Source organism: Arabidopsis thaliana, chromosome 5 (genome assembly GCF_000001735.4).
Source record: "Arabidopsis thaliana chromosome 5, partial sequence".
NCBI classification, from domain to species: domain Eukaryota; kingdom Viridiplantae; phylum Streptophyta; class Magnoliopsida; order Brassicales; family Brassicaceae; genus Arabidopsis; species Arabidopsis thaliana.
In genome coordinates, this window is record NC_003076.8 from 2,689,208 (window position 1) to 2,713,261 (window position 24,054).

Sequence of the window (24,054 nt, forward strand, 5' to 3'; positions counted from 1 at the left end):
AATGAATGTATCTCTTACTTAAACTAAATTAAAACCAATAGTAAAACCAAGCTGAACTCTAATTGAACAGACCAAACCAAAATAACTTCGATTAGAATTTGGTTACAATTTTTTAAAAATCAATTTCAGTTTTTGGTTTTATGGGGTAGCTTCAATGTCTTGTATAGGGTAGTAGATGAGAGAACTGAAAGAGTTGGGTTCGATTGTGATATAAAACAATACGAGGGGGTTGTCTCTAAATTTTTTATTGTTATCTAACCCGGATCCGAGTAATATAACCGGGTGGGTGATTTTGACAAAATGGTTGAATCCTTCTAAATTGAAAACCCTAATTTCAAAACTTTCCGCGCAGAAACGTGTCGGTTCGTCTTCTTCAAGAGGCAAAGTAGAAAGAGTGAAAAAACCTCACCTTGTCCTGAGTGACATTTGGTCCGCCTACGACAAGTGGAGCACTTTTTGCGTCGGCGTTCCTCTTAAGCTGAATGACTACTCTTGGACGGATGCTACTCAGTATTATGCTCCCACCCTCTCCGCCATGCAAATCTTCACCAAGAAACCCTTCCTCGACGATGGATCTTCTTCTTCATCAAGGTCACAGATTCTCGATTTTGAATCCTATTATTGTTGTGTTCTAATGATTCATGGGTATCAACAATCAGAATTTGGTTGATCACACTTTGTTTGTTTGTTTCTCGATTTTAGGAGCTTTGGTGAGGACTGCCATCTCTATTTTGAATACAATGAGACAGTGAGTGTAGATGGGCTTAGGCTTCCTCTTACTATGATGGTATGTGAAAGCTCTTACCTTAGATGTTGGATCCCTTACATTTGTCTTTCGAGGGTTTAATTAAATAGGGAGGTTCTGTCTTTCTTCCTTGAAGGTTGAGGAACTAGCTAAGAAGCACCATGGATTGAATACTCTTAGAACCTCTGATCTGTCTGAAAACAGCTGGTTTTCTATAACTTGGTATGTCTCCTTCTCAGCTTTAGCCCTTCTCTTAAAAATTACATGTTTCTTGAATTGGTTGTTGGATTACTAGTTATTGACGCTTAATCTATATTGTTTGTGACTTATATGAAATAACGACTAGGCTGAGAATGTGGTTGATTGATATATGTAATAGGTCTCCGGCAACTCAAATTCCATCGAGGCAAACACTGAATCAGTATTTCCTAACATATCATTCATTGACACCCGTTATTCCAGGTATTTCCCCCTTAGAATTTATGCTTGAAAACAAGTGTATATGTATAGGTTTTTGATGTCTTGAACTAGTTTTTTTTTTCTTGTGATATTCAGAAACAATTCCTAAAGGGACAGAAGTTGAGCTTCCTGCTTTTGGAGTTCTGACTACCAAGCTCTCTGGCGAAGTTTGGAACATGCCAGGGACCTCAGATCAAGAGATCATAAACAGGCATGAGGAGGCTGCTGCCTCCTGGCTGGGAAAACTCATGTTCAGCCACAATGATTTCGACTTGTTTATGGCTGAGAAACCTAAGGACCTGCCATTTTCAAGTGGCCACTATGAGGTGGTATATGGTGAGTGGTAACTATCTCCTCTTGGAACTTCTCATAGATCCTCCAGGTCCTGGTGATGTAATGTTGCCAGTAGAAAAATAAGCCTGGTAGTGGTATCTTTTTATCATGGAATCTTTAGATGAAAACTTTGTGAACATCTTCTGGATTTTTCAGTTTTATTTAAAAAGTGGCATATGATTTGCCATAACTCAAATTATTCTTAATATAATGCAAGTTGGATTGAGTATTTCTGTTTCTGGCATCTTATATTCAGCATAGTAGATACAAACTGAAACCAGAAGATGTTTTGGCACAATCTTCTGCTTTCAACAGGATTTTGCTATTGATCAGTTTTACTTCCATAACTTTATCTGCACCAGATTGGCATCTTATGCCTTGCGTCTTGTAAGAGTATACATTTTGCAGGCATGAGGCTCCACTAGGGCAGATAGCTGCTTTTTAACACATGAATATGTCGAATGCTGCATTCATCATAATCATGGTTCATGATTAGGTTTTAGGTGTGAGTACTAGTAAGGAAACAGAATTCTAATGCATGCTTAGTTCATCATAACTTACCTCCCATAAGTCACGAGCATTAACAATATCTGATGAATTGAGGCCAATCTCAGCCCATCGAGCTGTGATGTTTGCAGATGCTGATCCTCTGTTCCATAGGATGACCGCTACTCGTTTCTTGCTTAGTGGACCTGCCCATACCTTCATTGCACCACATATGTTATGTGTTTTTTTGTTTGTCATTTGCATAGATATGTACATATAAGAACTATGATACCTCAAGATCACCTTCTTTCTTTACTTTCTTTCCCTGGATCCCAAGTTTGTCTGAACATAAATAGGTCAAGCTCTTACCACTTTTGGATTTCATATGAGCAGATTCTGAAGTGGTTAAGACTTTTTCTATATTATATTTACCTTGATTAACAGCAATCACCTCTTTGTTGCTAAGCAATTCAAATGTAACTTTGTCCATCGATCTAAGATCGCAGCCGATCAGCAGAGGAGCCTGCAAAGAGAGAACACAATCCAACATTGGTTTAAGTAGGTATACATTCATTCTCTGCTTAGTTTAGGTCTTTTAGGTAAAATACTATTCATACTTTTGCCAATGCCCAGATGCTGAAATGCGACATGTATTCTTCCTTAGTCATGCCTCCATTTCCCACTTCAAGCATGTCTGGATCTGTTTCAGTTTTACCAATATTAATTTCTCGGGTCTCGATACAACTTTCTCGAATCTGTATTGATTACTCCAAATTATTTACCGTTCCACGATCCTGGTCTTGCATAAGATGCCCATCGATCATTCTGATCCGCTATCAATGTCATGCTAACAAGCAAAAAAGGAAGAGAAAAACATCTTCAAGTTCTTGTTTCACTAAGATTGGGAAAAAACCATCAAAGAAGAGAAACCTTTTCCAATTATCTTGGATATCTCCTGTTGTTCTCCAACTGTTGCCAATATCTCCTGCCCAAGTTGCTGGATCCTCTTGTCCCCTGCACTTACAAGTCAATTTCTTGTTTAGTATCATCAGACCATAGTTGTCTGAATAAGTGAATCTTCTTCTTAATTAGTCTTTTTTACCATTCGCACAGAGAGAAGAATATGGATCTTCCTGAATTTAACAGCGCTTTACTCATCTTAGGGTATCTTTCTCTTGGACTTGTCCCTGTATTTTCGCAGTTATCATACTTGAGGTAATCAATCCCCTGTCGAATACATGATAACGAAAACGCACAGCTTCAAGGTTCAGGAAATGAGTTCAGACATAACACATACAAATATACATACCCATGAGGCAAATGTCTTGGCATCTTGTTCTTCATGCCCGAGTGATCCCGGCATGGTTTGGCTGCAGGTAAGAGTCCTAGAAATCGAGAAAAAGATGATCAATGGAGAAACTATATCTTAACAAGAATTTTGTTTTATAACTAAGTATCTTTATCTGTATATACATACCCGGCATCAGAGTATATCCCAAGTTTTAGCCCTTTGCTATGAACATAATCTGATAAAGCTTTGATTCCTGAAGGAAATGTTGATGCTTTTGCAACCAAACTCCCCTATCAAATATACACCAAAAACACATCTCATTTTTGTTTTTAGATTCTCAAAAACTCTGAAAACAAGGTTATTTAACCTGAGAATCTCTCTTGAGTTCACCCCAACAATCATCTATAAACACAGATAAAAACAGAACACGATACTTAAGAAAACAGAGAGATGGATAAAACAGAGTAATCACACTAAAATTATATATAATTTAAGTACCTATGTTGATATACTTGTAACCTATTGCAGAAAGACCACTTGAAACCATTGCATCAGCTGCAGTGAAACTCAGATCATTAGTATTACTTTTACTATCAATCAATCTTGCATTAGATTTGCTTTCTATAGAGTAGAATCAGTAATCACCGGTTTGTTTGATAAGGGTTTCATTGATATTACACTGAAAATGATTCCAGCTGTTCCATCTGATCAGAGAGTAACCATAAGAGGTAAATAACTTGAGAGTCAAGGAAATAGAAATTCAAAAAAAAAAAACAATGAAGGGGATCGAACCCCATTTGAGGAGAGAGAGCAAGTCCATTGTTCATCAACATTCGACTCTGAAACCCATCAGCAATCTGAGTCAGAGTTATAGTCAGAGTGAACGCAATGAATCTTAAGGAGAAACTAAGAAGAACCATTGCTTGATCAAGCTTTTTTCTTGTTTCCTTCAATGGCTATAAACAGATTGAGAGAGAGAGAGGTTCAAGAAAAATCAAAAATGGCCTGTAATAAATGTTGATGGTTAAGTGGGAGCTGTGGGATCATGCCGATATTTGTATATATACACACACACACACCACGGTACTGTGACTCTCTTAGTTGTCTCTCCAAATCAAGTGGGTCGTTTTCGTTGTCAACTTTTTAATTTCATTTTTCTATGTTTATTTTCAGATTTATGTAGCTTCACGGATATGGAGATATTGTATTTGTCTCTGTGACGCAAAAAGTGTAAAAAGATTGAGAAAAAGAAGAGGTTGTTAACTGTGTAAGACGTATTCATAACTAATTCTGATAAAACTAGTGAAAGGCAGCGATTGATGTTATTAATATAGAACAAAAGCATTATTGGTTATATAAGCAATGGAGTGAATCACTAGAGGTCCGAGGTTTATGTCCATTCATAGTCTCCGGAATTTAGAAAATTACGAAATATTTTAGTAAAGATAATGAATAATGAATCGTAGTGATACACAATTTAGCAAAATCTTAACAAAAACAATTAACAGCTAAGGAACTGTTAGTCTTTACATACATTATTTAACACGTTAGCAAGGATTATTTTAATGTCCCCACGTTGAGTTATGAATAAAACAATTAAGTTGTGATAACGCCCTTTAGAGTTTAGATCCAAAATACAAGAACAGAATTCTTCACGTCTTTCAATAAATGGTTAGGTTTTCATTGAATCATTGTCATGATCGCATTGGACTTTAGTAGATACAATCGAATCATTTGTATAAAGTACACAAATTTATATACAGAAATACAAATTACAAATATTTGATATTGACATGTGGCCATGCTCAGTTCTAATTATTAAAAAACGGAGCATGCTTTCCGAGTGTGATGTTTGATATTATCTTACTTTTCAAGAATGTTTTTATGCTAGATTGTATTCCATAGCTTTTACTATTTACACTTAAAATGCTATAAAAATATAACAAAACCTGTTTTCTAGCTAGGTTTGAACTAGTCGAAAATGCAAAAATTATGCATATGGGATTAGTGATCTCTGTATATAATAACATCCACACAAGTAGAAAGAGTATACTTTAAGGCAAAGTCTTAAGTTATTAAAGTGAAATAATGAGAGATTTGCTTTCCTCAAGTGGACCAAAGACACAAGTGATGTGACGTGTGCCGTACGCAACAATATTAAAAAAGCGAAGAGTTTTCATTATTATATGGACAAAATTTTCGTTTCGAACAATTTATTGGAGAACATCTGTGGAGATTTAATTTGAGACGAACCCTTATTGTTTTTACAGAATAACTGGAGAATACAACGTGACGTAGCCACACTAACTCTCTCTATACACATGTATTTTCAGGCAACAGGTTTGAGAACATACAACTTACACGCATGAGAATCCACTGTTGCTGTCAAGTTCCCCACAAACTTTTGCTTCAATGTCTGGTGCTGTTCGCATATATCACAACAAAACATTCACCAGTTAAATATCTGATTTTCTAATGATGTTTGGTTTATGTATGTTTATCTACAATTGTATATTTATGAGTATACCTCCCATAGATCTCTGGCTTCAACGATGCTATTTGCAGGGATCTCAATATCCTCCCAAAGAGCAGTAATCGAAGTTCGCGATGGTCCACGGTTCAATAGAAGCAAAGCTACTCTGTAACCTGACAATGGTCCTGCCCAAACCTGATTCCATTTCGCGATTTATTACCAAAACATAGTTTTCTTAAAGCTTATGTCTATAGACGAGTAGTACATGTAGGTGTTTTTAGATGTAATCTAACCTCGAGATCGCCTTCCATTCTAACTTTCTTGGCCTGAACACCATGTGGATCTACAAGAAACGGTTTCTATTTTCTTAAAAGTATATATTCAAACATGGTTCAAAGAGGACATATGATGGCTAAACAGTAATCAAGTACCTTGATTAATAGCAATGACTTCCTTGTTGGCGACAATCTCCATTGTTTCTTTGGTCATGTTTCTTATGTCACAACCAAGTAGAAGAGGAGCCTGCAGTGATATATATACATCATTGGTTTCAGACTTAATATATGTTGTTTGAAGAGAGTTTCTCTATTTCGGGAATATATAGCTTACCTTTGAGATTGCCCATATGCTGAAATGGACTATGTACTCGTCTTTTGTCATCCCTCCATTTCCCACTTCAAGCATATCCGGGTCTGCAACCAACAGCAAAGTCACCCACTCATCATGAAATTATCATCCTTCACAAAATCTGCAACAAGCTTAAAGTAGTAGTAGTCTCTTGCTGAGATAATAACAGTACCGTTCCAGCCACCAGGTCTTGCATGCTCAGCGTAGACTTCATTCATGTCTGCTATTGAGATCATACTGTAACAAGCAAAAAAAAACCTTGTCAAGATTAGCAATTTTTAAAGAAACATGTCGCCATCTTTTTTCTTTTATACTTACCTAAGCCAAGTATCTTTAATGTCATTAGTGGTTCTCCAACTGTTGCCTACTGGAGATCCCCATAGAGCTGGATGCATATCTCCCCTGATAAGAAGTCAATTTAAAACTCATAATTCTTCTATAGACAAATCAACACAACTATATTATTTGTTTTTTTGAAAGGGAACATGCATGATTTATACCATTCACACAATGAGTGAAAGATGGGGCGGCCAGATTTCATCAGAGCTCGAGTCATCACTGGATACCTGAATTGTATCATCATCCATTATTGGCAGTGAATGTATATTATAACTTTTATGGCTAAACCAGGTGTCCTCACTTATACCTGACAGTAGGTTTAGAGCCATCGCTGTTGCAGTTGTCATACTTCAAGTAATCAATTCCCTGCAATTTGAGCCCAAGCATTGTTACATTGTCTGAAAAGCAGGTCAGTAACCAGTTTATGAAATGAAAAAGAATGACATGGACGTACCCATTCTGCAAATGTCTTGGCATCATGCTCCTCGTAGCCTAAAGAACCTGGCATGGTTTTACTGCAAGTGAAATACCTGAAAACCAAAACAAATATGAGGCCAAATGTGTATTCTTGTCCAAATCACCAGGAAAAAAGTGTAGGAAAATTTGCAAAAGCAATAGTAATTTACCCGGCATCTGAGTAAATCCCAAGCTTAAGGCCTTTACTGTGAACATAATCCGCAACCGCTTTAATTCCAGAAGGGAAAGTTGACTTCTTTGGCACCAGACTTCCCTGGAAAACAGAGTTAAGGAAGATAAAATCTAGCAAAACTGCAGAAACAAGAAATGAAACCAGGAAACACAAAGAATTATGATAATACCTTGCTGTCACGAGAAATTTCAGCCCAGCAATCATCTGAAGAACAAACCAAGATTTCAGTACTGTGAAACACAATAATGATTTTTATTTATTTATTTCTAAGCTATCACACTGATGAAACATTAATCAACTTCAGAGACTCTGAATCAGAGTGATACAAAGAATTTTTTTAATCTATATTATGAGTTAGAGCCTTACCGATGTTAACATAGTTGTAGCCAAGCTTAGAGAGGCCAGTGGTAACCAAAGCATCAGCTGTTACAAACATCAAGATGTGTTAAGATAAACCAAAGCATCAGCTGTTACGAGCATGCAAGAATAATTCATGATTGATAAATTAAAATTGAGACTTCACCAGTTTCTTTGATCATTTTTTCATCTATGTTGCAGCTAAAATGGTTCCAGCTATTCCACCTGCAACACCGTTACATTGAACCTCATTCAGAACACAAAAAGCCAAACACTTTCCACAACGTAGGATTATTAACAGCAAAGTTCAGGATATTGAAGTTAAATTCAAGCTATTTATTCTTTAGTTAAAGACTAGTGGTTGTAGAATGTGTTTAGTCTTTCGATTTCTTTGAGAATCAATCGTCAAATCCACCAACCATTAAAAAGGAAACAAGCTAAATCACAGAGCGAGAGAAAGAGAAATAGAGTTATACGAACCCCATGGGAGGAGTGACTCCGAGGCCATTAGTGAGCAAGTGTCTTCGTAAGATCTCAGAATCGTCATGACCATTATTAACTGATCTCGAAGACTCGACCATCGTCATCACCATTGATGAAATCAGTATCATAAGTATTGGCATCTTTATCACCATTGCTCGTCTCGACATCTCTGCAAAATCTCTCTAAACGAAAACAGAGTGAGAAGAAGATAGTTGACGAACACTGCTTTGTACTTTGTAGTAGAAGAAGACTAGGAGACTAGAAGAGTGTTCTATAAAATTCTTTGTATTTCCATTTTACCCCTCAAAACTCTTATCTGTACTTTACTTTTTTTTTTTTTTTTAACTTTTTAACAAATATCTTAACGTCCACATAATTCTATTCTAATTTCGCATAAAGAGAAGATATATATTTTGATAACCAGAGAAGATATAATTCCAATTTTATTATGTTTCCTTACATGATTTTAATGGTTGGAATTCTTTTAGATGATTTTAAATAGAAGGTTAATTGCGATCAAAACTAAATAAGAGGTTAATTTGATTTTTACGGTTAAATTTTGTTGTTGATATATAACGGAAAAGTCTTGACCAAAATTAACGTTGGAAATTTGAAAAGTTTTTAATAAATTAAAAAATTAGAAGAAGCTCACGTTTCTTTAACCAGTAGCTGAGATAAATAATACTTTTTTGTGGAAGCAAACTCAAAATCAAACACTTGGGTCGATTTGGGTTGTGTGTATTATATGATCAGGTGGATTTTTAATTTCTTGTGATATACTTTGTACATTTTGTTGGGTTTACTCTGATCTTGACTAATAATTTGTATAGTTTCATTTTTCAACAATTTAATTATTTATTCAAATTATAAATATATCCTAGTTTTGATGATGTATCTTTCCAACATACACTATAGTTTTGAAATTGTGACTCATTATTTGTATTGCGATAAATTATGATTTTCTGGATTGTTCTTTGAAATATATATCTCTCTTTTTTTGTCAAGATATATATGTCTTTGTTAGGGACTCAAAATCATGCTTCATAAAGAAGACTTTGAAGGTTTTTAATTTCTGTACGTTTCTAGGCATGATACTGAATATATATATAGATATATCTATATATCCAGTTTTTAGTCGGCATATATCATTTCTTCTCTCTGTGAATATTATTATTTACATTCACGGATTTTCAAAAAGTTGTTTATATATCAGTCTGTGTCTCAGTGTCTGACCAAAAAGAACAAATAATCAGTATGATCTTCTTGTTCTTGGGGATCGTTCTTTGTTGTTATTGCGTTACGTCAGTGTTGGGTACTAATCAAAGGGAATATCCTAACTAGTAACTCGGGACAAAAAAAAGATACTCCAAAACAATCAAAACCTGATTCACAAGTTAACCGAGTTACTATAAGTATTCAACTCTTTAGATTGGATCCGAACAAATAATCAATAACAGTATCCGTTATCAACAACTATATATCCATCACTTAGCTACTATTCTGTGTTCAAAAAAAAAAAAAAAAGCTACTATTCTAATCAAACCTAATTAAAACTTCAAATACTCTAAAAAGCAGAACAAATTAATAAAAATTTGTAACGATCTGAGACGTATTCAAAATGAGTTTGTTACATCAGTTCTAGTTAACTTTTCACGATAGGTGCTTAGTTTGGAGAAAGAACATTACAATTCCCCAAAACAATCAAAACCTGGTTCACAAGTTAACAATAAAAGCGAATCAACAGTGACTTCATGAATCAACTCTCCGACCCACCTTCGTCACGTTCCCCTCCAATCTCTCTCTCTCTCTGATATGACACTATAAAACACACTCTCTCATTCTCCACGATACATCGCACTCGTTTAAGTAAGCATCATCATCATCCTTATCATCAAGAAAGAGAGAAAATGTCGGATTGGGGACCGGTGCTAGTTACGGTGATACTCTTCGTGATGCTTACGCCAGGGCTTCTGTTTCAGTTGCCGGGACGACAAAAGTACGTTGAGTTTGGTAATTTTCAGACAAGCGCTGTCTCCGTTATCGTCCATTCTCTTCTCTACTTCTCCCTTGTTTGCGTCTTCCTTCTCGCACTCAAGATTCACATCTACATCGGCTAATTCATTAGTTTCATCCCTCTCTGCGCTGTGTTTTCCAAGTTTTCTTTAAAAACTAGTTAACCTTAAATCATTTGTTCAATATTTTAATTCCAAATGCTCTTTCCCATGGTCCATTAATCCTTTGTATCGATCGGACCCTTTTGCTTTAATTATGTGTTTACCTTTTCTCTTCTTGTAAACACAAATACTATTATGTTTTAAAATAATCATTGCATTAATTAGTTACCTTATTATATACTACTATGTGAATTTAATCCCGAAAGATGAGTAAGTCTGCCATTAAAGCTGGACATTCGATTATTTGATTGCACGCTAATGAATGCAAATACTCCAAGCAGTCATGAACAAAAAAGTAGTCTATATATACATGTGTGTTGAAGTAATATGCATCTTGAATGTGCAATTCAAATGAGCCAATCACCCTGACGTGTAAACTCGGTTATTCTGAATATAGAAAACCTGATTCTTTGCTTACTAAAGAGTTAAAAGACAAAAACTACACCTACATGCAATCATACATTACATCGAATGCACATATGAGAGAAAAAAGTTGAGACAGAACGAAACAATGGATCTAATTAATGCTTAAAATCCATTTGAACAGAATTGGATATATGAAAAACAGAAGCTTCCTTAATAAAAGTAAGTACTGAACAATATGCATTAAGTACAAAACAACACTACCTAGACAAACAAAGGTTTAAATTTACAACCCATTACAATACAAGAACTTCAACCAACTAAGAGTAGGACCTAAGGAAGATCATAATTTGTTAACAGGGATCCAAAATATCTTCTTTGTTATCATTATCTTCAAATCGTAGCTAGTCATCTTCTTTCTCCTCATGAGTGTCATTAATCTCATCAAGTTCCTCCGTCTTTGAAGACGTAGGTCTCCTAAACCAAGTCACCAAACCATATTATCACCTAAAAAGCAAGAAAACGTTTGTGTTTAGAAGAAACACACACACAAAAAAAAGGACAACAGAGAATTTGTAATGCATAGTTTAAAGGGTATGCTACATTCTACATATCCTCTTATAAAATCTCGTATATGTTGTCAGGAAATTTAATCGGAACAAAATTCAATTTACAAAACCTAAACCGATTAGGAAACCAAAACAAACCGGTTATCGTTCTTCTTTACGACAATCACCTATTAATAATTGCACTAGAGCACCGACAAGAATTTCAATTAGGATAAAGTATAATTTAGATTGGTATGTTTTTAGTTTGAATTTATAACTGAATCAAATATAGTTCTAACAATTTTCAGGAATCAACTTTTACTTTAGTTTGGTCTGTTTGAACTCGGTAGATTAGAAATGTTACGTTTTTGCCAAAATAAATGATTTTTTTTTTGAAAAAATGAGTTTGGAAATTTGAAAGAGAAGAAGAGGTAAGTAAAATAATAAAGCAGCTCCCTTTCTCTCTCTGCTTCCTTGTGTGTGTCTGTGTGTCATTCACATCTCCCTCCTCTCTTCTTCACCATTAGAGGAGAGAAAACACACTTTCAAATATATATATAAGTATAACTCATCCAACAACTCCATTTTTATCTTCTTCGTAAAGGAAACAACGACGTTTACTCCAAGATACTGTTCCTCAATCTGCATTCTTTTCCAATCGATCTAAATTTGGTTTCTGTGCTGAGATTGGCTTTCTGGGTGTTGCTGGTATGCTATAGTTTCTTCACCTCTTCGTATGGATTGGTTCCCCATTTCGTTGTTACTGATCTATTCGAGATTTCAGATTGCAAATTGCTGTTGACAAGCTGAGATCTTAAGGTGCTTTTGCAGTAGCTGAGATTTTTCGAGGTTTTTGTCTGTTCGTGAGTAGAAGAATTTGGATGGTCGCCGATGTAAGGGTTTCGTTTCCGCTATGAACACCAAGCGCGCCTACAAGCTCCGTATCCTTTTCTCTCTGATTTCATCTTTTAGGGTTTGTTTATTTCTGGGACTTATTGATTGACTCCAGTGTCGTGCTTGATCTGCTGCTTTTTGCTCTGGTTCACGAGATCTGTATGCACTTCGTAGCTTTGTGTTTTGAGTTTTTTCAAGTCATTTATGACATTTCGGTATCTGTGTGCTTCTAAATTTATAAACTTTTAGTCAATTTCTTCTTTGACTAGAGTCTCATCCCAGAGTATTGCTTAGCCTTGACTTATGTGATACATTTTATAAGAGGAATTTGTGGCACATTCTGCTGCTGTTAATTGTCTTAAGATTGGGAGGAAGTCCTCCAGGGTTCTCGTTACAGGCGGAGAAGATCACAAGGTTAATCTATGGGCTATTGGTAAGCCCAACGCCATCCTGGTTAGTTCTCATTTCTCCCTCCCCTGCTTCTATTGCGGAATGCCTCGGTATATAGTTTAGGGGAAATGCGACATACTTTAGATATAATGTAGTTGAGCGGGTTGGAATATTTTCTGTCTGAGTACTTGTGGTTGTTTTGTGGTCAGAGCTTGTATGGGCACTCTAGCGGGATTGATTCAGTAACATTTGATGCTTCGGAAGGCTTAGTAGCAGCAGGAGCTGCTAGTGGTACAATTAAACTTTGGGATCTGGAGGAAGCAAAGGGTAAGTTCAGTAGCTCTATGAGCATCTAAATTTACTCTTCTCATTCTCTGTTTAGTCAGCCACAGCCGGCTCGTATATTTACTGAGTATGTTATTTTGGTTGCATCTTTGGGTAGTTGTCAGAACTCTCACTGGTCACAGGTCAAACTGCGTATCCGTGAATTTTCACCCTTTTGGTGAGTTTTTTGCTTCTGGTTCTCTAGACACAAATCTCAAGATATGGGATATAAGAAAGAAGGGCTGCATCCATACTTACAAGGGTCACACTAGAGGGGTCAACGTACTCAGATTCACTCCAGATGGTCGTTGGATTGTATCTGGAGGAGAAGATAATGTTGTCAAGGTTTGTAGCTGCCTTTTTCCTTTCTTAGTATGTATTGGGGAGGAAAACTAGGGAGTCAACTTAATAGAATTCAAAATTTCTATTTTTTCGAGGATACTTTGAAGAACAATACCACATTTTGTGAAATAGGCATAAACTGGTTCTGAGAGATGGTAGTCAAAGTCTTGAACAAATATCTCAGAGTAGGCTCTTTATGTGTGGATGAGAACATGTGATTGTTTACTTTAATGATACCTCTATGCGGCTGACCTTACTATCCTAGGGGGAGAATTTTTCTTAGTGCTAAAATACGCTCATACTACCTGATCAACTTGGATACTCGTTATTCTTTGTTTCATCTCAGAGTTTGTACTGTTTACCGTAATTGTTTTCCTGAAAAGCAAGTAACCTGCAAATTTTGCTCTCTCTCTTAACGTTGGACTGATATGTGGGTTGCCTTCACCAGGTGTGGGATTTGACTGCTGGAAAACTTTTGCATGAGTTTAAGAGTCATGAAGGGAAAATTCAGAGTCTAGATTTTCATCCCCATGAATTTCTGCTGGCAACAGGTCTGTATAACTCTAAGTAGGGAAACTTCGTAACATTGAAGCTCCTAGTTTTTCGGGTGACATAGATTTATCACAATGATATGAACCCGATTTATTCTTAAAGTTAAGAGTGCTATAAGCAAAATTACATGTTGTAACTAACCCTGACATCATTAGATCACTGTAGCATCATCGTCTCTTTGTAACTCACAATTTTACAGCTTTCTCATATGTTAAGTGTTAGGATTTGACAGGAGAGAGACTTCAGTAGTGGATATTTCTTCTTATGGCATTGTTTTCCTTACTGTTCATTTGAATTATGTTTGTTTCTGCCTATGGTCTTAGGTTCAGCTGATAAGACTGTAAAATTCTGGGACCTTGAAACATTCGAGCTTATTGGTTCTGGTGGAACTGAGGTATCATGTGTTGTCTGTACTGCTTCTATTTATGCATTGAGTCGAATTATAAGTATTCGATCTTTAATTCAACTTTCTAATATTTTCATTTCTTAGACTACTGGGGTCCGTTGCCTAACCTTTAATCCAGATGGAAAGAGTGTGCTTTGTGGATTGCAAGAAAGTCTTAAAGTAAGTTCTTCAGGATGTCCCAGTTAGAAATATATGAACTTAACAAATTCCTCTTTTAAGGATATAACACTTACACTTACTCCTTTTAATCTGAATATACATGTTTGCTATCCTTTCTTCTCTAACTTCCATGCAAATTGTAGATTTTCTCATGGGAGCCAATAAGATGTCATGATGGAGTGGATGTTGGATGGTCAAACTTGTCGGATATGAATGTTCACGAGGGAAAGCTTCTCGGTTGCTCATACAATCAAAATTGTGTAGGCGTTTGGGTTGTAGACCTCTCGGTATATCTCTCTCTCTCTCCCCCTACATGCTTTGTTATAGTTTGGCCTGTACCATACTTGTTATCTCTAAGCTCTCCATTCAATTTTCTAATGACACTCTCAGCGCACTGAGCCTATGAGTGGAGGCGCCACTCAGTCAAATTCTCATCCAGAGAAAACATCAGGCTCAGGCAGAGATCAAGCAGGTCTGAACGATAACAGCTCAAAGGTTATTCTCGGAAAGTTGCCTGGTTCCCAGAAAGTGGATCCTTTATTGAAGGAAACAAAGTCTCTTGGAAAATTATCAGTTTCTCAAAACTCGGATCCGTTGCCAAAAGATACAAAGTCTACTGGAAGGTCATCAGTATCTCAAAGTTCAGATCCTTTGGTAAAGGAACCAAAGCCTCTCGGAAGGTTTTCAGCTACTCACAGCTCAGACACAGTAAAAGAGTCAAGAACCCTGTCATGTATGTTTTTACTTTGCTCTATTTTTTCTTTCTCTTTTCACTTTTTTGTTATAATTTTGCTGCTTACTAAATGATATCACATCTTTTGGTTTGTCTGCTGTTTGTTGAAGCCACAGGAAGTGTATCAGACTCTCCTCACAGGGTTACTTTGACCAGTGCTCCAAAAAGTGCTTCTGGTATTTCTACAGTTGTCCCTAATGCTGCAGCCTCAAAGAGAAATTTTGGAAAAGCTAACCCAAAGGCGAATCCTCCAGTAGTCAATAAAGAGGATTATTTTCCAGTAATCGTCCCCAGAACGGAGCCAATAATTGAGCAGGCATCTGAATCCAGAGCAGAACTTGACATTATCGGAAGAACTATGCCATATTCGCTGCAGTCAAAGGCCGCTGATTCTCGAAGGCTGTCGAGCAGCAGAAATGAGCCAGATCTACCAACCAGTTCGCTTCTTGAAAGGTCTCAGTCTCAACCTATAGAACCAATCACTTTACAAGATGGGAATACATATCCTAGTGACGAAGGTGGCTCCTGGGATACAGCTGAGAGAACAAATAAAGAGAGCAAATGCAGGGTATTTGGAAGGTTTAATTCAAGATCACTGGTGAGATCACCTCCGAGAAATCACGACGAAAACTGTATGTTTACAAGCCTTTCTAGTCTTCCTTTGTTTTAGAGCAAATATAAATGGCATTTCGTATTGCTAAGACATCGTGGCATCTTAAATCTGGAGAACACTTTTCTAAGTTTCTGAGGGACTTGGGTTTATATTTATGAGATCCTAGGAATCAGTCTTTAAGTATACATGTTGCTTGTAGTACAATTTGTTTCAGTAAAACAACTTTTTGTTTAGTTGGTCCTTCAATATTATAGATAGATGTGTCTGAGTTTTCTGGATGCTGTTCTCAGTTCTGGGCTAACTAACTCTTTATTCCAGCTGACTTGATTAGCTATAATGCAAATAGAGATTCAAGTCCTACTGAAAGCCGAAAAGGAGGTAACTCTTTCCCAACATTCGTTTTTTCTTTTGTTTTTCCCTTTTAATGTGCGTAAGAAAAGATTCTAATTGTGTGCCTTGACATACTAGGAAGACTGCATTCCCTCGTTCTAAATAGGGAAAGAAGAGGAAGATTTTCTAACTTTGAGGGTCCTGTTTCGAGTTCTTCTGGTGGAAATATGACTGCACCAAACAGTCGCCCTTCCAATATGGTAATGGCTTTTAATTTTAGTTTTCTTTTTAATTTGGGATCTGAGACTATAAAATAGAAACTGTAAAAACGAAGAATGAGGAAGGACAAAATAAAGAGTGACGAGTAATTAGTCAGATGTCAGATCCTTTTCATTAGAACTCAATTTCAACTGGGCCTGCATCTTCAGCGTATTGGCAGACATAAAATTTCCCAGTTACTACAGAGATACTGATGACATTACTTCCTTTCATACAGCTCAAGCAGAGAGGAAATCATGTGCCAGTTGATCAAGGAATCACTTCAGCTAGCGAAGAAGATATAGTTGCAGACATAATGGGGCAACACGATCAATTTGTCAGCTCTATGCACTCTCGTTTGGCTAAGTTACAGGTAACAGCATGAAAGTACACTATGATAATGCTTTTGGTCTGTTTCCTAATTAGAATGCTAGCAGTAATCCTTCATAGGTTTCCATAAACATTGTTTATCTTCTAAATAATGTCACCAAATTTGCAGGTCGTCCGTAGATATTGGGAAAGAAATGATATTAAAAACTCGATAAGTTCAATAGAGAAGATGGCTGATAATGCTGTAAGCAACTTCTGTTTGTTTCCTTTCAAATCCATGTATATAAAAACACCACGTAAACATTTTCCACTTCTCATTATTTCATTTGGTACAGGTAATTGCGGATGTACTACTTATAGTAAACGAGAGACCTGAGATTTTGACACTGGATACCTGTACCTCTCTTCTCCCCCTTTTGACAGCTCTTCTAGGGAGCAACATGGATAGGTAAGCAAGTCATTTTGAAGAACATAATGACATGGTTATCTATTAAACTATGAATCTGTAGTATTTTGTTTTTGTTTTATAATTACCGTCTCTGTAGTATTTTGTTTTCGATTTCTAATTACCGTTTCATGTCTCTAGTCATTTGAGTGTCTGCCTTGATTTGCTGCTTAAGCTGGTAAGAATGTATGGGTCACAAATTTACTCGTCGCTTTCCGCTCCCTCATCTGTTGGTGTAGATATTGAGGCTGAGCAAAGGTTGGTCCGAGCTTCAATCTCACCATTCATTGTCGTTTTCGATTGCAATTTACTCTCTTTGGCAAGTCAAATATGATTTTTGCTATTCAGGATGGAGCGGTACAGTTGTTGCTTTGTCGAGTTCGAGAAAATCAAGGCTTGCCTTCCCTCTTTAGCAAGGTGGGTAAATTTCATCTACTGGACAATGAAGAGTTAGATGGTTATCTTCTCTCTTTTTTTGAAGTCTATTATCTTATGTCTTATATATATATATATATCTCTTTATGGATATGTAGAAGAGGAAATTTGGTGGCCAAGACTCTCCATGAACTCAACTTAACATTTCAAGAAGTTTCATCGTGATACTTTTTGGATGTGGATTTGGTTCCAATGTGGAGTTTAACAGTACTAAAGCCTAACTCTACCAAGCTAACCAATAGAGTCTATGGAAGACTAACTAACCCTCGCGTATTGCGTATGGCCACTGCTCGGGTCCGTAACCTTTGCCTTGCGTATGGATACGGTACTGTCTCTCGTTTCAAGCTAACTTGGTGTGTAAAGAGCCATTTCGGTTGTTGTATTGATCTAGGTTATCATTTCTTCCACACTGTTTAGCTATTTGTTCTTAAGAGCACAAAAAAGAAGCCTATATTTAACAAAACTGTTTTGTAGAAGATTCAGATCTTGAAGTACTTATACCCAAAATCAGGATTTGTCATTCCCTCTTCCCAATCTCCCATTCGTTTACCACCAAATACTACTTGTTGAATGCCCAAGTACCTGAAATTTTATATAAACAAAAATTAAAGTTTTCTGCAACAAAGAAGCAATCAATCAAAGAGGATAAAAGGGAACTACAAGTTCTCTTGTGTTACTTACTCTGAACTCATAACTGTCAAACAGTTGAGAAGCACATCAAGGGCGAAGATATCGGAAGTACCAAGATCAACCCTACAAGAAACAGTGCAAGTGAAGTTCAGACTAATTACAAGATTTTGAAGGAAATAGTTTGCATCATAAAGATGTCAGAACAGTTGTTTACCACACACGACCCCAGTTGTCTTGAAATTCGACATCGCTAATGTCATGAAACGATGAAGGCATCACTTTGAAGCCCTTCTCTGCGTCATAGAGAGGATCATATTCTAGGGATGTGTTTGCTAGCTGCAATCATAGTTTAGATGATACCGTTAAGACGAGAATGAAGATGACCATGGAAATGGGAAGAAAAACATGATTAGCAACTAGGAAACAGAAGGGATGATGAACAAACCTGCAAGTTGGATGTATTGAAAGCGCCCAATCGCCCCATAACATACCATGCCTGTATAACCTGTTAACAAAACTCGTGGTCAAAAGAAAGAATTGGAAGAATCATTGAATCATCGCAGTAAGACTCGACGTTTTGCAATAGCAAGAAGAATATCAATTTCTTACACTTCCAATGAGATCAACATCTCGATCTGAAGGCGTTCCATAGAGCTCAAACCATATGAAGGAATCTACAGGATTGAAACTGCAGTCATCAAAATAAGAGTACTTGGTTAGTAATTTATGGAATGGGATATTATTCTAGTAGTCTTATATTATGTTGCGGAATGCAGAAACCAAAGTGAATTAATGGACAAGATGGAAAAAAAGTTTCTCACTCTCTGAAGTTAACTTTGAAAGAAAGCACAGAACCAGTCTTCTGTTTCTGGAAATCTTTTCCCTTCTTCCTAACTCTTTCTTCAACCTGAATAATTAGTAAACATACACATGTCCAAACTTCACAATCGATAGAAACAACACATATAAATGCCCCAGCGCATGCCAAATAGTCACTACCAAAGAAACTATAACAGAGACGAGAATTCTTTTTAGTGAATTCGACCCAACGATTACCTTCTTTCTCATGAGCTCAGGATTTCCTATGCTATCACCAAGAACAGCTCGAAGCTCTTCATCATCTTTACACGCACTTTCCAGTACCCTGCATTTATCATTCACCAAAAAAAGGTTCACACTTTCTCGTGACTTAGGCAAAAACACAAACACCTGGAGTGCAAAAGAAAAGGAAAGAAACAAGTACTTGGCCCAAGATGGGTAATCGTGAAGACGATCGTAGTCGCGTTTTCGCTTCTCTTCTCTAACCTTGAGTAATCTCCTTCCTCTCGCTGTAGTCCCAGAACCTTTATTTGCCGCCGAAATTCCGCCGTTATCTTCACCGGCGAGGTTGTCGGAATTAGCAGAAACAGCAACGAGAGTGTGAAGATTACGCTTGTGGGAAGAGAATGGTTGTCTCTGAGAGACAAGGAATGGGGAGAAAGCGAAATTGAGATTCATGGTGCATGAAGAGAGCGTTAAGAGATTATTTTCGTACATTTTTTTTCCTTGTCGATCTCGTTACTGTAACCAACAAGCTCAAGTTGAGTTTTCTGCGTTTATAAACTTTTGATCTTACACATTTCAGAGATTTCATTAGACTTGAGTCATAATTATCGGATTACAACATTTTAAAACCGGTTCAATCAGGTTAACCGGAACTTATCCAATCGAAATCAAACAAGCAAAAAACCAATCCGTAAACCGCGACCGGGGAGAGAGAGAATGAGACCCAAAAAGGCTGGAACAATATTCCTCATGGATTGGTCATAGCTTAGCTTATCACATTGGAAGTAACAACATTTGGTACATAATCTTATGAGTCCACTACAACTCCTGACCTTATCTCAGTAAATCAAAATGCTAACAACTTGAGAAGAATTACCACAATACTACTGCCCACATCATATACTCATATTATTACTACAAAAAAGAGTTGCAGCAAAGGAACCATCCACATTGACACATAAACTAATTCCTCAACACTCTCTCATGCCATCATTACTTCTAACTCAAAGACTCTTCTACAAAGATCAGAGAATGCAATCCCACATTTGATTATACGAAACAAAGAGGATAAGAACCTAGAAAACAACTGATGTCATTCCTTTTAGTTTCTGGTTCTAACTACAAACAAAGATTCTCACTATAACAATCAACTGAAAACACTCTTTAGTTACATAAACCAATATCTTTACCACTTTCATGCTCACTACCATCTACTTCATAACCTCCAACGGATGATAGATTTTGAGGATAAGATCATTCAATGATGTTCATTTGAAGTGAACACATCAAATGCAAAATCAGTTTGATAGGCTTCTAAGCTAGTCAATGGATCAATAGACAGCTTTTAGTTTCTCCAACACAAGACGAACTATATACTCTGGGAAACCAAATCAGAAGCAAGAAAACAGCAATAAAGGATTCAAGAATGGGTGAAATCTTATGTATATAATAAGCTAAATGTATACAAAAGTACATACAAACAAACCATTCACAAAAGATTTTTCAAGTCTAATATCAGAAAGAGAAGAAAAGTTTTTGCCTTTTTCAATTCAATCACGGATCAATTAACTCGAACTCGTCTTCCTTAAGATGCGTGAAGAATTTGACAGGACCACGACCTTCGATCTCTTTCACGAACTGTACCTTAAACGGCAGATTAGCTGAGATTTTCTTTCCTTTCCAAAGAACGACGTAATCTTTGATAAAACCTTCCATTCCCATCAATTCAACCTCCGGTACACGAACCACATGGTAAACTTTCAACGGAACCGTAACCCTAACCCTAGCTCCAATCTTCTCCTTCGCTTTCTCGTCTTCCTCCGTCTCCAACGACGTAGATGACGATAGATCAGCGTCCGCGTCTACAGAAGCCGCCGATTTCACAGCAATATCGCAACGAATCGTCGATTTTGGATTCTTCCGCGAGATTGAGAAGGCGCATTTGCTTCGACCGTAGGAAGTAGATAATGAGATAGGTACGAAAATGGACGAAGATGAAGAGTTGATCGATTTGCGTCCACTAAGAGAAGCAGCAACTAGATAGTCTTGAGATGCCGGAGGACGAACGGCGGCGATAATCGCCGGTGACAGAGCGTAACTGTTAGTCATCTGCGTCCGAGCCGAAGAAAAAAATCTTAAGAAAGTGTGAGAGAAAACAAAAAAGATCATATCATTTAGCCCCTCATCTATTTATATTAGATGGTTAATTTAATCAAGGTGATTACTAATTTTGCTAATTATTTGGTTTAAATTAAAAGTCGGATTATTTTTGGATAAAGAAAGGCGACGCGTGTCAGACTTAAGACAATGTAAGAGATGAGGAACTTGTGGCTTCAGATAGAGAATCAACACTGTAAATATCTTGAGACAATTTCCAGATATTATTGGCAGGATTTTATAATAACACAAAACTAGTATATATAAACTTTTATATATCCACAATGGTTTCCAAATCAATTACCAAAATAAATGAAGTCTATTAAAAGAAACAAACAAAAAAGATAGGAAGAAGGCTTTGTGGTCTCAGCAATCATTTTTGGCATTATAGTAGCCATTGTTGTTATTAAGACAAGGATTTAGAGTAGCTTTCTTTCACCATTGTCTTAACAAAAAGCTCTCCTGCTCTATATGAAGATCTTACCTGCAAAAAGTATATATCCAATATCAAACAAGTACATTTCTGTATCTTCTATGTTCTCAGATATTTTTTGACATAAAGAGTAAGAAATAGTTTGTGGCTTTACCAGTGGACCACTTGCAACATAACGAAATCCTATTGATTCTCCGTATGTTTTCCAGAAATCAAACTTCTCAGGTGTGACATACTCTTTCACAGTCAGATGCAATGGAGTTGGCTTCATTGTGGAACAAGAGAAACGGTTTTAAATCGTAGATGTTCTTTGAAATTTGGGATCTTTCTATCTTGGAAATAGGAATATTGCGAATGATGTGGGGAATGTTGAAGTGATTAGTTTACCTGTAGATACTGGCCAAGTGTTAGAATATCAACATCTATAGCTCTTAGATCAGCCATTGCTTCCTTCAACTCTTCGTCTGTTTCTCCAAGACCAAGCATTATGGATGTCTTTGTGATCATTCCAGGTTTGCTGATCTTTGCATGTTTCAAAACTGACATGCTCTGCTCATATCTGCATTCTCCACATTATATCCACATTAAAATGGAGATTTACTACAACTAAAGATGCAGAACACCACCTATGTCTCACTTTAGGAGATATTTGACTGTGTAATATGAGATTGACATCCCGGAGCAGAGGATCAATTCACTGCTCAGCCCATCTATGCCATAACCAAATTTGCAGAACATATAAAAAAATGAAGAACAAGAAACAGCACTCACCCAGCCCTAGGATCCCTCACAAGTCGCTGGAGCCTTTTCACAGTCTCGACATTGTGAGCAAAAACATCCAATCCCGAGTGCACAAGAGTGTCGACAGCCTCCAAATCCCCACGAAAATCAGAAGTTAAGCATTCTATCATTATATCCGGCTTATGTCTCTACAGAGATGAGATATATATTTTCATTTTCATAAATACTCTGAAACAACATTCGAGAAATGCACAAAAAGGTATGCTTAAATAACATAATGCATAAACAAATAGAATATTAATAACCTTCATAGCTTTGACAGTCTGCGCAAAATGTCCACTTCCACCATCAGGTATATCGTCACGGTCTACGCTGGTAATAACTATGTAGTCTACACTGCAACAAAGGAAAATGCAAAATAGCATATCATGATACACCCATCATAAATTAACAAAGATGCAGTAGTGACTGTTGAGAGACACTATTTTTAATTTTCATCCCCTCTCCATTTATCCTATCTAGTTAAAAATTCTGAACACGACCATGAAGAGAATCTAAAGGACAATATAAGCAGATTACTCAGATCAGGAATCAAATAAAAGTTACATACCCCCAACTGGCTATGGCCTTGGCAGTGTTCTCTGGTTCCATTGGGTCAGGAGGAGGAGGATTTCTACTTGTTTTAACAGCACAGAATCTACAGCCACGAGTACAAGTATCACCAAGAACCATGATGGTTGCAGTTGCTACACCATCACCACCTCCATTCCAACACTACACATCACATAATCTAATTTTCAGAAAAAAATCACAAATTTAGAGTAATGATGGTTGAACTAGCATGTAGTTTACTCATAATTTCTCATACCCACAATTCATAAAACCGATACATTTTAATAACAATCTTCGAGATCATAAACACAAAATCGAAATAGCTAACCTCGCCGATATTAGGACACTGAGCTTCTTCACAAACAGTATTGAGATTGAGACGAGAAAGGGACTCTTTCACCTCCTGAAACCTTTCGCCTTGTGGTGCCTTCTGTCTCAACCAAGCAGGTTTCTTCACATTCGGATCTCTCCCTGTGAATGGACCCATCTTCGGCATTCCTCCTGGGTAAGGCTCACTCTTCTTCCCTTCTAACTCCATCAAACTCTTCTTCAAGGACGACGAATCCTCCATCTCCGACGACAAAGACACCGCCTTGGTCCGCAATGGCGACGAAACATCCCCGGATTCGCATCGGATTCTGAAACCCAAATTCAAGAATTTACTGGAATGATGATGAAGCTTCTGGGTCGAGATCGAAATTGAGAAAGTGGGTTTCGTAATTGAGCAATGATGCATCATGAGTTTTTTGCGTATGTGTGTATATATTTGTGTGTGAGGCAAAACTGGGGAAAAAATGAAATTAGGCGATTTCAACAGAGTGTGGAGAGACTCTGCTTCGGTTAGCAACTTTGGGATATCCGCCAACTACCAATTACTGCGCCAAAAGAAGAAGAAGCTA

General features: G+C 37.0%; 8 protein-coding genes across 13 annotated transcripts; 3 read left to right on the forward strand and 5 right to left on the reverse strand.

Moving 5' to 3' along the window:
* Positions 1–332: 332 nt before the first annotated feature.
* AT5G08360 (Stu1, putative (DUF789)) lies at positions 333–1,767 on the forward strand (the record flags this gene model as incomplete). Of its 2 annotated transcripts, NM_120920.5 has the most annotated exons (5): positions 333–591; positions 703–787; positions 882–967; positions 1,125–1,207; positions 1,301–1,767. In NM_120920.5, the coding sequence occupies exons 1-5, from the start codon at positions 536–538 to the stop codon at positions 1,549–1,551; spliced, it is 561 nt and encodes a 186-aa protein (NP_196453.2). In that variant the 5' UTR covers positions 333–535. The 2 variants fall into 2 exon arrangements, with proteins under 2 accessions (NP_196453.2, NP_001331752.1); NM_001342997.1 differs by lacking the exon at positions 333–591 and having other exon boundaries at positions 624–787; positions 1,301–1,551.
* On the reverse strand, positions 1,672–4,378 carry AGAL2 (alpha-galactosidase 2). Of its 2 annotated transcripts, NM_001036778.2 has the most exons (15): positions 4,232–4,343; positions 4,107–4,153; positions 3,960–4,018; positions 3,813–3,869; positions 3,682–3,716; positions 3,501–3,604; positions 3,333–3,408; positions 3,126–3,250; positions 2,954–3,037; positions 2,806–2,870; positions 2,641–2,723; positions 2,456–2,546; positions 2,316–2,365; positions 2,099–2,239; positions 1,672–2,001 (listed from the first exon to the last, which is right to left on the reverse strand). In NM_001036778.2, the coding sequence occupies exons 1-15, from the start codon at positions 4,232–4,234 to the stop codon at positions 1,909–1,911; spliced, it is 1,113 nt and encodes a 370-aa protein (NP_001031855.1). In that variant the 5' UTR covers positions 4,235–4,343; the 3' UTR covers positions 1,672–1,908. The 2 variants fall into 2 exon arrangements, with proteins under 2 accessions (NP_001031855.1, NP_568193.1); NM_120921.5 differs by having other exon boundaries at positions 4,107–4,378.
* Positions 4,379–5,461: 1,083 nt separating this feature from the next.
* Positions 5,462–8,574, reverse strand: AGAL1 (alpha-galactosidase 1). Of its 2 annotated transcripts, NM_120922.5 has the most exons (15): positions 8,240–8,574; positions 7,926–7,984; positions 7,769–7,825; positions 7,572–7,606; positions 7,380–7,483; positions 7,208–7,283; positions 7,061–7,119; positions 6,915–6,980; positions 6,733–6,816; positions 6,587–6,651; positions 6,397–6,479; positions 6,219–6,309; positions 6,081–6,130; positions 5,842–5,982; positions 5,462–5,736 (listed from the first exon to the last, which is right to left on the reverse strand). In NM_120922.5, the coding sequence occupies exons 1-15, from the start codon at positions 8,407–8,409 to the stop codon at positions 5,644–5,646; spliced, it is 1,233 nt and encodes a 410-aa protein (NP_196455.1). In that variant the 5' UTR covers positions 8,410–8,574; the 3' UTR covers positions 5,462–5,643. The 2 variants fall into 2 exon arrangements, with proteins under 2 accessions (NP_196455.1, NP_001332077.1); NM_001342998.1 differs by having other exon boundaries at positions 5,470–5,736; positions 6,081–6,309; positions 8,240–8,517.
* A 1,376-nt stretch (positions 8,575–9,950) lies between these two features.
* Positions 9,951–10,577, forward strand: AT5G08391 (transmembrane protein, putative (DUF 3339)). The gene has a single exon (NM_001125720.2). The coding sequence runs from the start codon at positions 10,150–10,152 to the stop codon at positions 10,357–10,359; it is 210 nt and encodes a 69-aa protein (NP_001119192.1). The 5' UTR covers positions 9,951–10,149; the 3' UTR covers positions 10,360–10,577.
* A 1,174-nt stretch (positions 10,578–11,751) lies between these two features.
* On the forward strand, positions 11,752–18,066 carry AT5G08390 (Transducin/WD40 repeat-like superfamily protein). Its single transcript, NM_120923.3, has 19 exons — positions 11,752–12,035; positions 12,112–12,268; positions 12,544–12,674; positions 12,821–12,938; positions 13,054–13,280; positions 13,726–13,828; positions 14,153–14,223; positions 14,320–14,394; positions 14,538–14,681; positions 14,785–15,127; positions 15,238–15,759; positions 16,059–16,118; positions 16,209–16,330; positions 16,567–16,701; positions 16,828–16,902; positions 16,994–17,106; positions 17,245–17,361; positions 17,452–17,520; positions 17,637–18,066. The coding sequence occupies exons 2-19, from the start codon at positions 12,241–12,243 to the stop codon at positions 17,701–17,703; spliced, it is 2,520 nt and encodes an 839-aa protein (NP_568194.2). The 5' UTR covers positions 11,752–12,035; positions 12,112–12,240; the 3' UTR covers positions 17,704–18,066.
* On the reverse strand, positions 17,251–19,739 carry AT5G08400 (structural maintenance of chromosomes-like protein, putative (DUF3531)). 2 transcript variants are annotated; one of them, NM_001036779.2, is made up of 8 exons: positions 19,412–19,739; positions 19,225–19,312; positions 18,990–19,075; positions 18,778–18,856; positions 18,614–18,673; positions 18,383–18,504; positions 18,220–18,291; positions 17,251–18,120 (listed from the first exon to the last, which is right to left on the reverse strand). In NM_001036779.2, exons 1-8 carry the CDS (start codon positions 19,702–19,704, stop codon positions 18,018–18,020), a joined length of 903 nt encoding a protein of 300 aa, NP_001031856.1. In that variant the 5' UTR covers positions 19,705–19,739; the 3' UTR covers positions 17,251–18,017. The 2 variants fall into 2 exon arrangements, with proteins under 2 accessions (NP_001031856.1, NP_196457.2); NM_120924.3 differs by having other exon boundaries at positions 19,225–19,732.
* Positions 19,740–20,579: 840 nt separating this feature from the next.
* FTRA2 (ferredoxin/thioredoxin reductase subunit A (variable subunit) 2) lies at positions 20,580–21,391 on the reverse strand. 2 transcript variants are annotated; one of them, NM_120925.2, is made up of 1 exon: positions 20,580–21,376. In NM_120925.2, exon 1 carries the CDS (start codon positions 21,319–21,321, stop codon positions 20,767–20,769), a length of 555 nt encoding a protein of 184 aa, NP_568195.1. In that variant the 5' UTR covers positions 21,322–21,376; the 3' UTR covers positions 20,580–20,766. The 2 variants fall into 2 exon arrangements, with proteins under 2 accessions (NP_568195.1, NP_001331359.1); NM_001342999.1 differs by having other exon boundaries at positions 20,603–21,391.
* Positions 21,392–21,573: 182 nt separating this feature from the next.
* Positions 21,574–24,048, reverse strand: AT5G08415 (Radical SAM superfamily protein). The gene is made up of 7 exons (NM_120926.3): positions 23,484–24,048; positions 23,154–23,317; positions 22,849–22,939; positions 22,574–22,731; positions 22,190–22,361; positions 21,957–22,067; positions 21,574–21,853 (listed from the first exon to the last, which is right to left on the reverse strand). The coding sequence occupies exons 1-7, from the start codon at positions 23,892–23,894 to the stop codon at positions 21,776–21,778; spliced, it is 1,185 nt and encodes a 394-aa protein (NP_568196.1). The 5' UTR covers positions 23,895–24,048; the 3' UTR covers positions 21,574–21,775.
* Positions 24,049–24,054: the final 6 nt, after the last annotated feature.